The sequence below is a fragment of the Meriones unguiculatus genome, chromosome 15 (genome assembly GCF_030254825.1).
Source record: "Meriones unguiculatus strain TT.TT164.6M chromosome 15, Bangor_MerUng_6.1, whole genome shotgun sequence".
Classification (NCBI taxonomy): domain Eukaryota; kingdom Metazoa; phylum Chordata; class Mammalia; order Rodentia; family Muridae; genus Meriones; species Meriones unguiculatus.
The window spans coordinates 46,474,568-46,493,506 of record NC_083362.1 but is presented as its reverse complement, the minus strand read 5'-3'; the positions used below and the strand labels follow the sequence as shown (position 1 = coordinate 46,493,506).

Genomic DNA, 18,939 nt, shown 5'->3' with positions numbered 1-18,939 from the left:
GGGTCAAACCCCTAATGGTAAAGGTGGGTACCTTGAGTAATACACTCTTAAGCCTACCTTGGGGCTGGGGAAGTGGCACAAGTGAGCAAGGACCACATTTCAAGTGCTCAGCACCTGTGTACCTACTTGGGTGGAGGAACTGCCAACTCAACCTGCCTCAAGGCACTAAGAGCCCTATAGAGCAAGACTCCCTATATGTTGCTTTGACCTTTGTGTAGTGCAGTATGCATGCATATAAACTATACAACACCAAAAAAAGCCTGAGTTTCCTAGGCATATTTGTAACATTCCTGTGGCTTATAGCAATAAAATGTATGTGTTTATATATATGAGAAAGTTAGTCTACATGGGAAAGGGTGCCCAAATAATGACTCATATTTTGTGATAAAGTTCCTAGTGTCCAATATAATTTTGGTTATGATATTTTAGAATTTATACTTAAGAGGCTGGCGCAAGGGGGAGGGAGGAGGCCACAGGGGGATACAAAGTGAATAAAGTAAAAAGAGGCTGGCTCAGTAGTTAAGAGCATTGGCTGCTCTTCAGAGGACAGGGTTGGTTTGCAGAACACATGAAGGCTCAACCATTAAAAAAAAATTAAAAGGTAAATTACATTGAGGTCAGGTGTGCTGCACACCTTTGATTCTAGCACTTGTGAGGCAAGGTCATGTGGATTATGATCAAGATCTGGTCTACACAGGAAGTTGCAGGCCAGCAAGGGCTGAATTGTGAGACCCTGTCTCGAAAACCAAAACCCAAAAAACCTCAGCATGCTTGTCAACAAGCCTAATGGCTTGAGTTTAATCCCTAGGACCAACATGATTGAAGAGAACTTTTACAAGTTGTTTTCTGACCTTTACATGTACACTAATGAGGCCCACAAGCGTGTACATCAATGTGGGCGCATAACATGCACAATGTAAAAACAGCCAGAAACCTAGCTTTGGAATTGCCATCAAGTGGGGAGGACTCTGAGGCGTCCTTAGATCGGGATTTTATGGTAACTAAGAGCGTGCTGTTAGAATCTTTCCTATAACTGAGTGAATAGAGCTGTGGTAGACCCCTGCATGTCTAACTGGCGTGGGTGTGCTAGACCATTGCTCTGCCACTTCATGAGCTCTGCGGCCAACAATTTTAAATGGGTCCCGACTTGGAATTTTCTGAAGATAGCTCACTAATACGTGCTAATGGTAACAAGTCAAATCCACTCCACAATCGTAAGCATTCAAATTTCAAGAGGGTCTCAAGCCTTCACCAAGGTGGAGTATCTTCTACTTCTACACAATAGCACTGGCCCAGAATGCCTCAGCAACTGGGAGCTAGGATTACATGCCCAACAGCTGTCACAAGTAGGGCTAGCTGAATTGACAGTGACCCTGCACATCTGTAAAGTACCCTTGCTTGCAGATCTGATGGCAGCTCACGTTAACTAGTGGAAGGACAGGGGAGTCGGTAGCCTTTTGGCAATAGGAATTACACTGAAGGCTTCACACCTAACAGACAAGGCTCCCTGCTGAGCTACAGCCCCAGATTACACCCAACATGCTTTTATTTATTTTGGTTTTTCAAGAAAGGGTTTCTCTGTGTAGCCTTGGCTGTGCTGGATTCACTTTGTAGACCAAACTGACCACGAACTGAAGAGTTCTGCCTGCCTTGGCCACTGTACCTTGGATACACTGTACCTGTATCCAAGTCATTAATCCACTACAGTTCACTTTTTTTCTCAAGAAAAAGCCAATTCTAAACTGTTTCCAGTCAAAAGCATATGACAGATCTTCACAGATAGTTTTCACCAAGCCAACTGAAAACCTTTTATTTCCCCCACCCAAACCCTTATAGACGAACTCTATCACTGGCTGGCCAAACTCAGATCTACTGAGTGCTGGAAAAAAGCAAATGTCACCATTTTAAGCATTAAGGCCTCAGTACACTGGTTTAAAAATATTTTGGACTGATAAAAACTAATACGGAACACACACACAAACCCTAACAAAGCAATTTAAGACTTTCTATATTTGCTTATTTTACATAATACCCAAGAAAGAAATTTTTACAAATAGTTCAGTAACACCCAAATTTTGGCTTGTTCCATTCCCATCCACCAAGGCACTGGGTTCTGAAAGTTGACTCCCTTGAGTGCAGATGTTGACAAGTATCTGGGTAAGGATGACCCCCACTGGGTCAAATAGGAATACTAAGACCTAGTTGGTGGGACTGTTTACAGGATTAGAGGCTGTGCATCTGTGGCTGGCTTTGAGGTTTCAAAAGCCCATGCCGTTTTCATCGCATCTGCCTCGTGGTGGTTGTCTCAACATCCAGGGTCTCAGCTACTGCTCCAGTGCCATGCTCTAGCCACAGTCATGGACTCTAGCCTTCTATGACTGTGAGGCCCCAAATTAAATGCTTTTGTAAATTGCCTTCGTCGTGGAATTTTGTTATGGAAGACAACTGGTACAATTTCAAAACCATTTTTGTTGTGCTTTGTCTACAACTTTGAAATGGACCATTTATCTACAGGATTTCCAATGATCTTTACACATAGGAAACCCAAATGATAAATATCTACAACCATATCAGGAACCTGTTTGATACTGGGTGTGGCAAATGAACATTTAATCCCAGCCCTGGGGAGGAAGAGGCAGAGTTCCAGGCCAGACTTTTTTGTCCACTGCTGGGATCACAGATGCGAGCCACCATCTGGCTTGCCCAGTGCCTATGGGTCTGAGGTACAAACTGAAAGGTGACTCACAGACCATGAATTAGCCATTACAGGCCTAGACCAGCTAATCACACAGCTAGCTAAGGCAGGAGGATTCCATGTTTACGGCCTGCCTGGGGGACAGATGAGGTCAAAGCTACCCTGGGAACCCTAATGAGACTCAGAGTGGCTCAGTGGTACTTTATCATTACAAGACAAAGTTCAAGCCTCAGTATCAAGGAGACAGAAAGTTGCCTTTTCCAGTGACCTCGATAGAAGAAACTTTTACACTATGAATAACAGTAAACACTTTAAAACATCATTAAACCTCTCTACTTTTAGGTTATATTAAAACATCTTCCAATGGTTAAGTTCATTCTAAGGGGATATAAAAAAAATAAAAAACAGACACAGGACATAGTGTATATTAAAATTTATTGGGGTGCTATTAGGAGAAAAGGTTTCTGGGGGGGTGGGTAATGGTGAACACTGTTATAAGTTAACCTCTTGGTCACATGCATTTTCCCTCATCACCATCATTATGTTAAATAAAATATGTGGCATTTTGGTATCTGGGGATTTTATAAAAACAGTATTTCTAGGATAATAATCCCAGAGTAAGGTGACACTTATCAGTTCTGAACACACAGTATAGTATCCAAGACTAAAAGCCTTAGAAACTGACCCCAAGTTAGGAATTCAACCAACAGTTAGCCAGTCATGATTCAGAGTACAGCTGTAACATGTTAGGAAGTACATACTGGAGGCCACAGGCAGGCATTTAAATTCAAAATGGGAACTTCATAAGTCACTCCCTCTCTTTACACTGTACTCACAGGTGCCTTACCCGTGTACTATTGTAAGTAAACACTACTGTGCACGAAGGGAGAAAAGGTCTATGATCAAAGATAATGTAATTCTGGAAGACTCCACACTGTCACTGTACATAGTATATAATAAATGGTGCGTTTCAAACGGCGGCAACATGCAAGAATCTGGTTGTAGAAATGGCAATGTAGCTGCAGCTGCATTGGAGTCTGCAAGGTGTTTAGTCTGAGTGGAAGGATGGACTGTAACTGCTTACGTAGCGGACACCAGCACACCATGGGGGCAAAGGGATTTACGGGGGAATAAAAAGACTGATCTATAAATCCTAAATGTAAGGATGGACTTTATTTTTAAAAAAAATCTTTTTAGGACTACAAATTACAAAGGAAAAGCAGATCACTACACAGAATCTAATGAATACACATTTGCCTGTGCATAAAACTTTATCAAAGTCATTCATTTTACAAATTCACCCCTCTCATCAATGTTTTCACTACAATGCTCTTAAGGTTACTATACCTTTATTTCAAATTATATTACATGTTATTCTCTCAAGATAAACTTTAAATACCAAATTCTTGGCTTCTAAGAATGGCACCTTCAAAATGGGCAATTTCCACTCAGTCTCTGGTGGCATTATTTTTGACTATTTTCTTTTACCAATTAAAAAACTTTCAAAATGTTCATTTTTCTTTAGCCTTTCCCAAAAGGTGGCTACCTTTTCCCCCTACCAACTAACTACAAATGGATAGTAAAAAGAAATGAAGGCATCCATTGAAATAAATGAATTAATCATTTAAAAGTATTTGGCTCACGGCAATTAAATGGCAACTAGGGTGAGTTACTAGGTGCTTGAATAGAGTCGAATGAAGCCAGGCCTGATGACTGAGTGGTGGACCGCTGACTGCCCTTCACAACAGGAAATGGAGACGTGTTTAGATCTTGTTAGAACACGCTCTCCTGAAACGTTCCCAACAAGCCTTAGGTCAATGTCAAGACTAAACCTTGACTCACACTCCTCTGGGAACCCTTTCCTAACAGTCGAGCTGTCTCCTGAGTAGAATGTTTGTATGAAGAGTATCTACTTGTTCCACCTGATAAGATACAAATGAACACAGAAGTTTCTGGAAAAAGGCTCAGCTTTCTTCTTCCTACCTCTGCCACACGTGAGTTCTAAAACTCCATATTGCTCTCCATGGCTTAACTAAAGATGAAACCCAGGAAAAAAAAAATCTGGGATTAAAAATACAAGAAAATGCTTACATATATAACCAATGGTCCAAACACTCAGGATTCATGTTATGGATTCAATCGTCTACAGGACTTTCACTGATGAACAGGGCTCTGGACATACTAAATTATCACACAAATCATTGTCTTTCGAGACATTGGAATACTTTTACAGTTTAATTTGCAAACAGAATCTTTTTGTAACAAATTATTTTTAACCAAATCATATCTTGAAAACTGTTTATATAGAAAAGCCAGGGAATAGAGTGAACTGCTCATTGTGGAAGGCCTTACATCACATTATTACAGTAGAAAATACAGGAGGTAGAAGGTAACTGAAAAACCAATGAAACAATCAGATTCAACTCTACAGCTCCTGCAGCTACTTACACATGGTTTCAGAAACCAAACCCAACATTTCCAGTAACCATAAAAAGTTAAAATAAAAATTGCCATGAAAGCCCTTATATCATGCTTGATATAGGGAGGTAGGAAGATGTAAGAACCAGGACACATGAGACATGACATTTTATCTACAACTCCTGTTTGCTTTACTGAGGATGTTGTTTCAAAATTCAGTCACCTTCTTCAGCTTCAGACTCAGATTCTAGAAAAAGAGTTTGAAAAACAGTCAAGCATCTTGTTTCAGGAAGCTAGTTTCCATTATTTGAAACTTTATAATTTAAGAACTTGACTAATATCAACTGATAACAAGTACATATTCAAGTATTTCAAAATTTTCAAATTTTCCTACTGTTTAGTGTAAGATACAATAATGGGGCAAGCAAGAACAGTAAACTGCCTGCTGTCAAGTCAACCCAAGTTTAATCTCTTTTAAAAGGAGATTTGTTCTCCACATGTGCTATGGTACTCAAACCCTTACACATAACTAAATAAAAATATAATACAACTTTAAAAACTATAATGATGATTAAACACTGAGAGGCAAGCCATTCAACAGTAACCAAACACCACCACCCAATTTCCAAGCGTCTACACAAAGGAAGACTTACCCTCTTCAGCATTTTTGAGCCATTCTACAAACTTCTTCATCTGCTCAAGGAAGACACTTTTCCCCTTTGCAACATGTGCATCCTTATACCACTTCAGAATGGGCTCTTCACTCAGGACCTCAGCTATGAACAAGTCAACTGTATCAGGACACTTGAACACAATAAGCTTTCTACTAAACCACACAAAATACACATGCCTACTTGGGTTGTTTTTCCTGTAGGTAAGGGTGATTGGGAGAGGTAGGGTCTCGCTTATGGATTTAACTTGTATTTACCTTGTGAACAAGGTTCACAGACCTAATAGCAATGTACCAAATAAAAACACCCAGTTCTGCTGGGTGTGGGGGAACACACTTTTGACCCCAGCACTGCACTTGGAAAGCAGAGGCAGGTGGATCTTTGAGTTGCAAATCAACCTGGTCTGTAAGTTCCAAGCCAGTCAACACAACAGCGACAGCCTTACTCAAAAATAAACAATATGCTGGCAATGATGGTGTTGGCCTTTAATCCTAGCCTGTGGGAGGCAGACAAGTAGATGTGAGCTCAAGGCCAGCCTGGTCTACAGAGGGAGTCCCAAGTCAGTCAAGGCTACAGAAAAACAAAACCAAACCAAAAACAGTGCAACCACCCTCAATTTAACCACAAATGATTTCATTTTGTGAAGACAAAGAAGGTCATTATTTCCAGTATTTTGGGATTTTCATACACTTTCACAAAACTGAAGACTTACTTACCTTTATAAAAAAGCACCACTATTTTCTGGAAGGCTTTCATGAAATGAATGTTGTCATAGCAATACTCCTGAATCTTCAGCAGCAGAGTCAGCTCAGATTGACCTTGGGTAGTAAAGGCAGCAAGTAGGGGGCTGTATTGCTTTTAAAAGAAAGAATGACTTACTCATTATAAAGATCATCCATTCCATTACAAAATGCCACAATACAGATCACAACACACCTTTACCACCATGATCAGTTCACGGGAAATTGGGAATAAAAAATGGCAAACCAGAAAAATCTAAGATCTACTTCAGGTAGTAGTAAACTTCTAACATTCCCTCAGCAGTATCAAATCAGACTTAAGTTACTTTTAGACATGTTATTATTTTCAATGTAGGAGCCAAATAAAGACACGGGAGCCTTAGAAATAATATCAACACTAAAAAACATTTACTAGCAGACCACCCCCAGCACAAATGTGGTAAATCCTTGGGCAGTGGTTCTTAACCTTCCTAATGCTGCCACCCTATAATATCAATTCCTCAAGCTGTGATGACCCCCAACCATAAAATTATTTTCATAGCTACTTCATAACTTTATAATTTTGCTATTGTTATGAATGGTAATAAAAATGTCTCTATTTTTTGATGGTTTTAGGCAACTTCTATGCAAGAGTCCTTTAACTCCCAAAGGAGTCAAAACCCACAAGTTGAGAACTGCTGCCTTAGACAAATCCCCACCAACAGGGCACACCCCATCTGTACTATGCCAGCCTGCTTTATTGAGGAGCAACCCCAGTACCTTCAAGTGCTTGATGGCTTGCTCTGCTACCAGCTCCTCCTTTTTGTTCCACTCCACGGTGCTCATCACACTGGACCAGACTATCCCAATGACGACTGGTTCTGGGATGTTGTTCTTCTTCATCTCTTCCTTGACATATAAGATTATCTGTAAAGCAGTCCACAGTAACAGAAGCTACTGTTAATACATCAAATTTAGATCTTTTACCAATTGCCTTTCCAGCTAGGCGTGGTGGACTCATGGCTTTAACCCCAGCATTCCTGAGACAGAGGCAGGTGGATCTGGGCTAGAGGCCAACCTGATCCACAAAGTTCCAGGCCAGCCACAGCTGCATGCTGAGTCCATGTCTGAAATAAGCAAGAAAACAAAGCCTTTCCCTACTGACAAATTTCACCTGTACCACATAAAAACAGAATGCCCAATGTAGCCACTCCTGATTAGACCTGATAGACTAGGATCAGAGGGAAGGGGAGGAGGACCTCCCTTTTCAGTGGACTGGGAGAGGGACACGGGTGGGGAAGAGGGAGGGTGGGATTGGGAGGGCAGGAGGGAGGGAGGCCCAGGGGGGATACAAAGTAAATAAAATGTAATTAATAAAACAAAACAAAACTGAATGTCTCTGCCACAGGACAGAACTTTGAAATTCAACCTATTTTATACACAAACTAGCTCTGGCAAGTGAGATGGCTCAGCAAGAACATAAAGGAGCCCGACAACCCAAGACTGATTCCCCAGTATATACACACCCACACCTAAATAAATGTAAAATCACTCAGCAACAACAAAAATAAATTGGCTCCAAATGAAAACTGTCTGCCCCCTGCCTTATACATTATAAAATCTTCAAAGTTATTTTATCTGGGCATCAGTAAAACTTAAAATAAGCATATGAAAGGCTAGATGAAGTCCAAATCTGTAATTACTAATCCAAGCTTACTCTGGGGAAATACTGGAGACTCCTGAATGTACAAAAATGTCCATATAAGTTGGGCCATGGTGCTGCATGCCTTTAATCCCCGCACGTGGGATTAAAACATGTGGATTTCTATGAATTCAAGGCCAGCCTGGTCTACAAGGTGAGTTCCAGGACAGCTAAGGCTACACAGAGAAACTTGTCTCAAAAACCAAACCAAACAAACAAACAAACAAAAAAAACCACAAAAACCCAAAATCCAAAACCAACCAAATAAACAAACATGTCCATGTAAAAATCTAGGCTTAAAAAGATGGCTTTAGGGGGCTGGAGAGATGGCTCAGAGGTTAAGAGCACTGGCTGCTCTTCCAAAGGCCCTGAGTTCAATTCCCAGCAACCACATGGTAGCTCACAACCATCTATAGTGAGATCTGGTACCCTCTTCTGGTGCGCAGGCACACATGCAGGCAGAATGCTATATAAATAATAAATAAATCTTTAAAAAAAAAAGATGGCTTTTACAAAAGCAGGATGGATGGCTCAGGAATTAGGAGCACTGGCTACTCTTTCAGGACCTGTAACTCCAGTTCCAAGGGGGACAAACCCTCAGGCATCAGGCAAATTGAGCACGTGTGGCACACAGGCATGTATGCATTCATGTACAAAACAGACAAGAAGAATGAATGGTTCAGAGAGCAGCTTACATCCTTGAATGGATCACCACGGGACATCTGCTCCTGAAGCTCCTTCTGGAGCTCCTTCCGCGCCCCAATGGTCTGCTGGTTGCGGACATACTCTGAAAGCTCCTTCAAGCCTGCCTCGGTGAAATACTTAGTGAAGTGTTCGACGCTTTGCTTATTGGCAGGGAACAGCTCCTGAAAGAAAATCAGTTAAGTGGTCTTTACACAAAAGCGGGTTTTCAATTAAAAAAACAAGAAATTGTTACCATTACATCAATGAACGGTTGGAAGGAGAAGGCAAGGTACAAACCATCAGTCTGTTGTCCATGCTGACTTTCCGAAGACTTGCAGCGACTGCATTGATGTCTTTCTCATTTATCCATGATTTAAAGAGCTTTACAGCAAATGCTGCTGAAACCCCTGTAAAACAAAGTCGCTTTTCTAACAGATGCACATTCCTCAGTTTCTTCAAGTCCAGCCAAACCCCCCACTTTCCTGTGCCAATGTGACCATTTCACTCCAAGTCCCCTATTCTGTCACTGGCTAAGTTACTGATGCAGCTGCAGTTGACAATTTATATGCTAACCAGTGCTATTGTGAGAACTAAAGGGACCTTAAATTCTCAGCAACTTAGAAGTACTGGGGGCAGGAAGGACGGTTAAGAAATGACTGCAGGGACTAAGAATGTGGCACAGTTGCTAGTGCTTGCCTTAACTCCCAAGTTCCTCAATAAACACGAGTTCTGCGTTCCCATGGAGCTCACTGTAGTACACTCATACTTGGATGCTAAAGGTACGAATACGTGCCACTAAACTGGAATGCATTAAAAACACTTTTCCAAGGGGCTGGAAAGACGGGTGTTTCCAACGGTTAAGAGCAATTGCTCTTTTGAAGATCTGAGTTTAGATCACAGCACCTATGTATTTCAGAGACACCAGTAACTCTTCAGTTTCTAGAAACCCAACACTCTCCTCTGGCCTCCAAGGATTCCTACATGCATGTGGTGTAGAGAAATTCACACAAAGATACAAATAAGTCTATAAAAAATTTGAGAGTTTTCGAAACTTTTGCCTTGCAAACATGACAATATGAGCCTAGTCTCCAGAACTCATGTTGAAGGATGAGGAAAAAAGGCAGGGAGAGTTGGGGTTGTAATCCCAGCACTGGGGAGATGGACTCCCTCAGGCTCACTGACCGGCCAGCCCAACCTACTCAGTTCCAGGTCAGTGAAAGACTCTATGCACCCAAGTAGTTAACAACAAAGGACACCCGAAGTTCCTCCCCACTTCCAAGCACACATTAAAATGCACACACCCATCCACACACAGTACACCATGCGCTTACAACAGTTCAAAAGCTAATCACCTTCTTTAACCAAGTTCTCATTATAAAGGCTGTTAAGAATGGATGCATTCAGTGTCCCATTAGCCAGAAGAACCCCAGTCAACATGGCGAGCTTGTTCCTCTCTGACTCTGAAAATCCCTTTAGGAAGAGCAGTAACTGTGAAAGTAAATAGTTAGGGTTAAAAGAGCGCTTGCATTATGGTTAAGAGAAGCAGTAAAACAAACTAATTCAGCTAATGCCCAGCCATTCACATTTATATCTCCATCATAAGACTCACTAACACAATAATCTTGGGCAAACTACTTATTAATCTCTGTCTTGGTTTTATTACACATTAAATGTTAAAAATGAAACTCGCCCTGCAGGTGAAGGTTAATTTTGTCAGACTTTCTGCTGCTACATCCATTTATGAAATATCTAGCATTAGGATTCAAATATAAGTAATTTCTTTAACATCTCTGATCCTTTACCCTTCATCTTCTGAATAATTCCTAATGTTTTTGTTTTGTTTTCTTCAAGACAGGGTTTCTCATGTAGCCTTGGCTGTCCTGGACTTGCTTTGCAGACCAGGCTGGCCTTGAACTCAAAAGAGATACACCTGCCTCTACTTCAGCGTGCTGGGATTACAGGCTTATGTATACCACCGTGCCCAGCAAATTCCTAGATTTTTAACTGCCATTGGTTTCAACACAACACTAAGTTACAATACGTAAGTTTCAAAGATTTCAGCAACTAAGTGATCCTTCAAGAGCCTACTTAAGCATCTAATACTATGTCCAACCTGTGGCTGGATTAGAATTTAACATCTCCCTACCTGACCTTTTCCCTTTCCATTCTGGTGCTAAGACTATACACTGGGTGCTGTTTAAGTACATGGCTACCCCATTCCTCCTCTGCTGGGAGAACATCTTTGTGCACTTCTGATTGGATTCAATTAAAAAGCTGATGGAGGAAAGGAGGTAGGACTTCCAGGACAGAGCGGGGAGGGAGGGAGGAATTGCCAGCCCAGCCAAACTGGAAGCAAGAAGCAGGCTGGGAGACTGCAGGAGAGGTAATATCGAGTCATGTGGCCAAACTCGGGTTACTGTAAACAGGACAATTGAAGTTACAAGCTAGTTAGGAAGAAACCTAGCTGAAGGCCTCAGCATTAATAAATAAACAAGTCTCTATGTCATTATTTGAGAGCTACCATCCCAAAGTAAGCCCCATTTTATACTCCTCATACCTTTTTAACTTCATCTTCAAAACCTTTCTCCAGGTATTTGTAGCGCCTGATTAACTTGTTAAAAACCTAGAAGAAAATCCAAGTCATTCCTAGAATCAAAAGGAGGACTCTCCACTGGTATCATCTCACCACACTTAATATGAACACGCAATAGTCACTTCTCAGTAAGTTATCACTGTATGCTGACCAAATACCAATTAACTTTGGTTCAAAGAACAGTAAGACCATAGAATACAGCTATCCTCTTCCTAGTCACAGATACCAAATTCCAGGGTTAGATAAACTAGAATGTAATTATGAAGCTGAATGTGGCAACAGAGCTCTCAGCACCGGGGAAGGTGAGGTGTGAGGGCTGCTTCAGCTCAAGCCTATGTTGGACAACAAAGTGAGATCCCAGCTTCCATCAATAAATACATTTTTTCTTTAAAATGAAAATTGCTCAGTACAGCAATCACAATATAATACTGATGTTTCTGTTCATTTTCACTTTTTTTTTTTTTTGGTCACTGTCTCCCTCAAATTTTCCAGCCTGTCTCCTGCATGTTGGAGTTCAGAGCATGAATTACCAGCTTAGTACCTTTCTTTATGTGGAGGGTCTTAAACACTCTCACCTAGTCCAGGCTGGCAATGAACATACTATAAACCTATAAACCTGAGGGTGATCTTGAATTCCTGGTTCTCCTGCCTCAATTTCTCAAGGACTACCCAACCTGTTTTACTGCCTTTCTTAAAAAGTAATTCTGAGAAACAAATCCAGGAGCTAGACAGTTGACTGGGTGGGTGAGCGTGTCCATGGCTCTTGCAAGAGTTCAGTTCCCGGCATTCCCAATGGTGGGCTCACAAGTGCCAGTTCTACAGATTCAGAGGGTCTGATGCCTCTGTCTCTGAGGACACCTGCACTCATGTGTATAAACTCATAATAAAAAAAATCATTTTTGCTGCTCAAAAACAGGAAAGAGAGTAAAGGCTGGGCATGCTGAGGCAGGCAGATCTCTGTGAGTTTACAGAGTTTCATGACAGCCTGTTACACAGAAAAATCCTGTCTCAAAAAACAAACTCACAAACTACAGCGAATTAATTTTATTCCTGACCATGAATTTCTAACCCACAATATTTCATCAAGACCTATACCCTTAAAACTTAAAATCTACCTGCAACCTTTATAAAGCAGAACATCTATCCCTCAGACATTAGCCAGATGGACGGCAGTGCTAGAACGGACCGCTTCGCTCACCTGAGCAAATGCTTGCATGGTCTCTAGGTCTTCTTGTGCTGCAAACACACAGACATCTGTGCGCATCATGTCATCTGCCAGTGTACCACCTGGGGCTAACAAAGTTTTAACAGTATTTTAATTTACAGTAACCTTGCTTATTCAGGTTTATATACTGGCAAATTTTTCCAATATAAAATAAAATGGTAACACTCTAAAATGAATTAAAATCCAAAGAAGTTTACTGAAGCCAGGTATGGGGACAGCTATCTGTAATCCCAGCATTTGGGAGGCTGAGGCAGATGGGTTGTTGACCAGGTGGAGGGGCCGGCACAGGAATCAACCCTATCTTAAAATCTCTAACCCTTAGCCTACAAGGGGTAGAAACAAAACACAACACAATACAACCAAAACCCACCCCTCTTGTCCAGTTCGTCAAAAGCTCACATTCTGGTTTCTCCATTATCTCTGTATATCACTTTCCTAAATTAGACCCACAAAACCGAGACACTTACCCAGCATTCCGCCAGCCACCAGAATGTCAAAGAGTGTTTCTGCATAGCGGCGGTAGTCAAGTTTTGCTCCAGAAGCATCAAGAAACTTAGCTACTGCTTCCAAATCAGTACCAGTTTCAGTTAAGCCTTGAATAATACAGTCTTGAAACTGAGTAGGGTCAAACCTCTCTTTTTCATCTGGAAAGAGGAAAAAAAAATCAATTTCAAGAAGCTTATAAAAAATGGCATAAACTGGCAAATAAGATAAATTAATCCAATTACTGAGCTTTATTTAATTCAACAGCTGAAAAAAGGCAAGGACTCAGGACTGGAGGAAGAAAGATGACAGGAGAAAGATGAGACACACAGTGTCCCCCTAGCAAGCCCAAGACAGAACAACTCACCTGGTCAAGGACTCACTGACTGCGGGGCTGCTCCACTTTCGCAAGCTGGGTGTGCTGGACCTCCTGGTCCCACTGTTACCAGACTGTTCTAAGGAACCTACACCAGCCATGGTGGCACAAACCTTTAATCCCAGCACTACAAAGCCTGGCTCAGTGGACATGTCTGTAATCTCAACACTAGGGGAGACAGTCAGGTGATCCCAGTGAGTTTGAGGACAGCCTGATCTACAAAGCAAGTCCAAGGCTACACAGAGAAACCCTGTCTCAAAAAAACAAAAACTAACTAACTAACTAAAGGCAGAGGAAGGTAGATCTGAGTTCCAAGACAGCCTGGTCTACAAAGTGAAATCCAGTCTCAAAATCAAATAAAAACAAAACAAACCCCCTTAACATCGCCTTTCTATACCAAGTATACTTTATTCCTCAAAAAATTTGCACTCTCAAGTCCCCCCCCCTTATAAGTATCTGCCTTGCCTTGCACTTCCAAGTGCTGTAGAACTGAGGACAGAACTCAGTCTTGCATAGGATGTGCAAGCACTAATTAGCCAGTCAAGCCCGGGGTTCTATTAGGTTGGTCCGGGTACTTGTATCCGTATTATTAAGAAAGCCTTTCACTGAACCTAGAGCTCACTTTGGCAAGACTGGCTAGTCAACAAGTTCCAGGAATCCTGTCTCTCCTCACCCATGCTTGACTCACAAGCAGGAACTACTATGCCTGGCTTTGACATAGGTACCAGGGATCAAACTCAGGTTTTCATGCTTGTGTGACAAGCACTTTAACCGAGCCATCTCTTGAGACCCTTTTTGTTTTGAGACAGGGTCCCATCTGCCTCAAGGTGGTCTAAAACACTCCATCTTCAACTTAGGACCCTTCCATCTCTGCCTCTTACGTTCTAGAAACAGACTCTAGGGCTTTACACATGTTCCACACACAATCTACTCAACTATACCCCTCGCCCTATTTTGTTTTTTCCTCTCAGATTTTTTGAGTCAGGGTTCTCTGTGTAGCCTTGGCTGTCCTGGGACTATGTAGACTAGGCTGGCCTTAAACCCAGAGATCCTCCTGCCTGTGCCTCCTGGATGCTGAGATTAAAGGTGTGTTACCACCAGCATGGCTGTTTTGTTTTTTTGGGGGGCAAGGTTTTGCTATGTAGTTGTATGTATGGCCATATTCCTCTTGGTTTTCTGAGGAAAGGTTTCTCTGTAAAGCTCTGGCTGTCCTGGACTTGCTTTGTAGACCAGGCTGTCCTTAAACTCACCGAGATCTGCCTGTCTCTGCCTCCCAAGTACTGGGATTAAAAGTGTGCGCCACCCAGGCCCAGCTGGCCATACTGCTCTTAAAGTTTTAGGGGATTTCTCCCTTTCTTTTATATGTCCATAACACTTTGGCTTTTCTTTAATCCAGCACTCAGGAAGCTTGAGGCTAGCCTGGTCTACATACTGAGTTCCAGAACCAGTCAGGGCTATGTGGAGACCCTGCCTCAAAATAAACAAAGCCAACCCGGCTGCAATCTTGATTTCCAGGATGCCTGCGCATTTGTACAACTTTTACATAGTGAATGCTTACATGCATATGTGTACCACGTGTGTGCCTGGAGCCTGGGGAGGCCCGAAGAAGGTGCTGTTTCTCCTGGAACTGCAGTTACACATAGATGGGAGCTGACTGAAATGGGTGCTGGGAATCAAACCCAAATCCTGTACAAGAGCAGCAAGTGGGGGCTAGAGAGATGGGTCACAGGTTAACAACATTGACTGTTCATCTACCTGAGGTCAATTCCCAGCAACCACATGGTGGCTAACAACCATCTATAGTGAGATTTGTTGGCCTTTTCTGGTGCACAAGCACACATGCAGACAGAATGCTGTATAAATAATAAATAGATCTTAAAAAAATAAAAAGGCATCAAGTGCCCTTAACTGCTGAAACATCTCTCCAGACCCAAACTAGCCATTTTCAGTATCTACATTCCCTTTTGAAATAACATATATCTCATAAAGTTTCTGTGAGTACTGAATAGCACACAATAGGAAGCACTTAGCCTTACTAACTCATGTGGCCTTTCACATGCTGCAGGGCAGGTGCTTTTGTTTCTTGTGATGCTGGAGATGAATCCAGGGCCTCATACATGCTGGTCAAGTGCTCGGCACCGACGACATGCACCCAGCTCCTTGAGAATGTCTTGATTTGCCAATTAACGTTAAGTATTTGAATCTTCACACCTGTCAGGTGAGGCTAGCTATCTAATTTCTTTATTTTTGTTTTTTTTTTTGAGACAAGGTTTCTCTGTGTAACAGAACCCTGGCTGCCCCGGAACTCAGAGCAATCTACCTACCTCTGCCTCCCTAGTGCCAGGACTAAAGGTGTTGTGCCACTATGGCCAACTAATACATGATTTCTTTTACAAACTATTAGAGAGAGAAATTACTTTTTCCAGGACTTTCTTGGTTTTACTAAAAGTCCTTAGCTTTAGTCTTCAGAACTCCCTTAGCTCTAGGTAAACATGGGTGACTACACCCAGGACCAGGAGGCCATATGTGAGCCCTTTCTGTTACTTTTCCCTTTGGGGTGGGAGGGTTTACAGACAGGGCCTCTTGTGTCCTAGGCTAGTCCAATTACTCTTTTGCCTCAATCTTGTGAGTGCAGGCCACGCGCCACACAGTATAGCGGCGTGAAGAGCTTTATCTGGATTTTAGGGAAGTGACACCCCCTCAATGCTATCAACAAAAGTCAAACTATCAGCGTCATCACTATGGTGGCCAGGAATCTAAAAACTCAGAGAACACGTTAAGATTTGTTGTTGGCAAATTAGTTAAAGAAAACCTTTACTGGCTAATCTGTACCTACAAACTAGAATAAAAGTACACTTTGGTTTTACCACAGGAGGACAGACTATGGAGAGTACAAAGAGATGCTGGCATATGTATGTCAAACTGCCTATGAAAGGTAGAAAACCAGAAGCAACCTAAGACCAGTGGTTGGTCCAATCTCTGTATCTGCCAAACTACTTAATATAATGTGTGCTCCACTTTTTGAGACACGATCTCATCATGTAGCCCTAGGTGGACTGAAATTCTACCATTAAATAGACCCCTTCATTTTCTGCCAGAATTAAAGTTGTGTGCCATCATGCCTAGCCAATGTGTGCTTTCAAAGAATACTATTTAAAGTGCAACACACACTCTCTCTCTCTCTCTCTCTCTCTCTCTCACACACACACACGGGGTCTCTCTGTGTAGCCCTGGCTGCCCTGGAACTCAGTCCGTTGACCGGGCTGAGCTCAAACTCAAGAATCTGTCTGCCTCTGACAGTCCTAGGTTCAGTGCCCAGACTGGATTGGCAGTAGGAGCTCATGCCTTTAATCCCAGAACTTTGAAGGGAGTTGGAGCCCAGCCTGAGCTACACTCTGAGAGCCTATTAAACCTTAAAAAAAAAAAAGTTTCAATGTGAACCCCATTCTACCATTCTGTAAGTTTAAAAAAAAAAAATCTGATTTTTCTCCCACATCTTTTCCAAGACCTAGAGCATGTTAGACACTATCAATGAGCCCATCACACATCTCCACAAAATCTAGGTGAAATCTGTCCCCCTTTCTTTTATCCTTCTTTGTTCAAACTTCTTAAATCTATGATTTTAATGCCACATCTTCAGTTTTTGCCACTAGTTTCCACACTAAAAGGAATATTCATACCAAAAAGTGAAGGTCTGAGAAAGCAGTAGAAGCAATAAGGGAGCTGTCATCTGAATCAGCAGTTAGCTAGAAACTCAAGTTTGTTAGTTTCTCTTGAGGGTTTAGTAACACACACAGCTGACTGTGAGAAAAACCAAGACACAAGAAATGTCTGAAAGCTTAAGGGAGATTAACAAATATTTACCTCTTTTTCTGGTTTTAAAACGCTGGCCTGATAGCGTTGGTTTTTGCTGCTTTTGATTATTCATAAAAGACACCCTAGAAAAAAAGAAACGGCCTTAAAAGCACCTGTGCCAGGAACATTAACTTCTAGGTATCAAACCTTAAGTCAAAATCACAACTAACGCAAACCGAGCATATGTTCAGTTAACAGGCAACAGAGCTGGTGCAGCTAAGTATTCCTCTACAAGAATACCTTCAAGGAAGTGCTGGAACTACACCTCGATATGGCATTACAGTATTACCCTGTCTGGTGGCCTATCGCAAACCTAATTGCTCTTTGCATCTCCCACTTTTTCTAAGTAACCGGAACTTAGCGGCCCGCCACGGTCACGAGCTATCTGTCAAAGCGAATCTCTCCCGAACAGCACCAGCACTGCCCTCACTCCAAAGTGTCGCCCGGGGCCGCGGAGACCGCTTGCACCCTTCCAAGGTGCAAAACTCGAGAGCTGGCCACAAACGCTACAGCCTAGGCCGCCTCCTCCCGGGGCACGTGTCTCCGCATCCACACCCTTTCCCGTGCCTCCCGCCTCGCAGGGCCCGACTGGCGGCTCCCAGAGCGCCGGGGGCCCTTCTCCACCGACCCTGTCGCCTGCGGTGGTGGCCGCCGCGCCGAGCGGACCACAGGCGCCGAGGCGCTGCGCGCCGGGGCCCCCGCCGCCCCGTACATCCGCCCGCCCTCCCGCGAAAGCAGCGGCGGAGGCGGCGGCCGCGGCGGTGGTGGCGGCGGCTGCGCCCCGCCCGCCGAACCCCCCACGCGTACATCACCCAACAGAGGCCGCGGTGGCTTTGTTACCCAGGCCGGCCGGGGCGCACCCGGGGCGCGCCGCCACCCCGGCGCCCCGCGGCCTCGCCCGCCCGCCAGAGCGGCGGCCCCGGCCACGAATCCAGGCCCCGGCTCCCGCCGGCCCCTCCGAACCGCGCCGCCACCCTCGCCCTCCGCCGGGCCGCGGCGCGCTGCCGTCCCCCGGGCCTGCGCCGCGCTCGCCTCACCGAATTTAAGGCGAAGAGAAAAGAGCCAGAAATCCCCGAGCTGGCGGCAACTGCGGCGCTGTCTCCTCTGCGACCGGAACTAACGCGAGCAGGAGGAGAGGAAGAGGCGCCACCCCCCGCCCCGGAGGCCTGCTATCGCGAGATTTCTCCCCTGCGCCACTCCGCATCCTCCCTGCCGAGGCCGCGGGGTGGCAGTTCGTAAGGACCGGTGACCGCAGCGGGTGGTTGGCTTCTCTGTTCCGCCCTGAAGCCCACGGATGCCCCGACCCTTGTCCCCGGGAAGCCCATGTCCCTTACTCCGCCGCATCGTCCGGCCTCTTCTCTCGGGGCGGGGGTGGAAGGGTGAGACGGCCCCTCGACGGGCGCGACTTGGACCCGTCCGCCCCAGCCCAGCCCAGACCCCTCCTCCGGAAGCGGGAGCCCGGGGTTGGGGCCGCGGGGCGGCGTGCGTGGAGGCCTCGGCCGGCAGAAAGGCTCTGCT

The 18,939-nt window shown here is 43.9% G+C and overlaps 1 protein-coding gene across 2 annotated transcripts; it reads right to left on the bottom strand.

Moving 5' to 3' along the window:
- Positions 1-3,849: 3,849 nt before the first annotated feature.
- Bzw1 (basic leucine zipper and W2 domains 1) lies at positions 3,850-18,777 on the bottom strand. 2 transcript variants are annotated; one of them, XM_021655099.2, is made up of 12 exons: positions 18,459-18,777; positions 17,431-17,504; positions 13,175-13,351; positions 12,681-12,775; positions 11,447-11,512; positions 10,242-10,377; positions 9,187-9,296; positions 8,901-9,071; positions 7,284-7,430; positions 6,501-6,639; positions 5,767-5,889; positions 3,850-5,360 (listed from the first exon to the last, which is right to left on the bottom strand). In XM_021655099.2, exons 2-12 carry the CDS (start codon positions 17,492-17,494, stop codon positions 5,329-5,331), a joined length of 1,260 nt encoding a protein of 419 aa, XP_021510774.1. In that variant the 5' UTR covers positions 17,495-17,504; positions 18,459-18,777; the 3' UTR covers positions 3,850-5,328. The 2 variants fall into 2 exon arrangements, with proteins under 2 accessions (XP_021510774.1, XP_021510775.1); XM_021655100.2 differs by lacking the exons at positions 12,681-12,775; positions 17,431-17,504; positions 18,459-18,777 and having other exon boundaries at positions 13,169-13,252.
- Between the last annotated feature and the right edge of the window lie 162 nt (positions 18,778-18,939).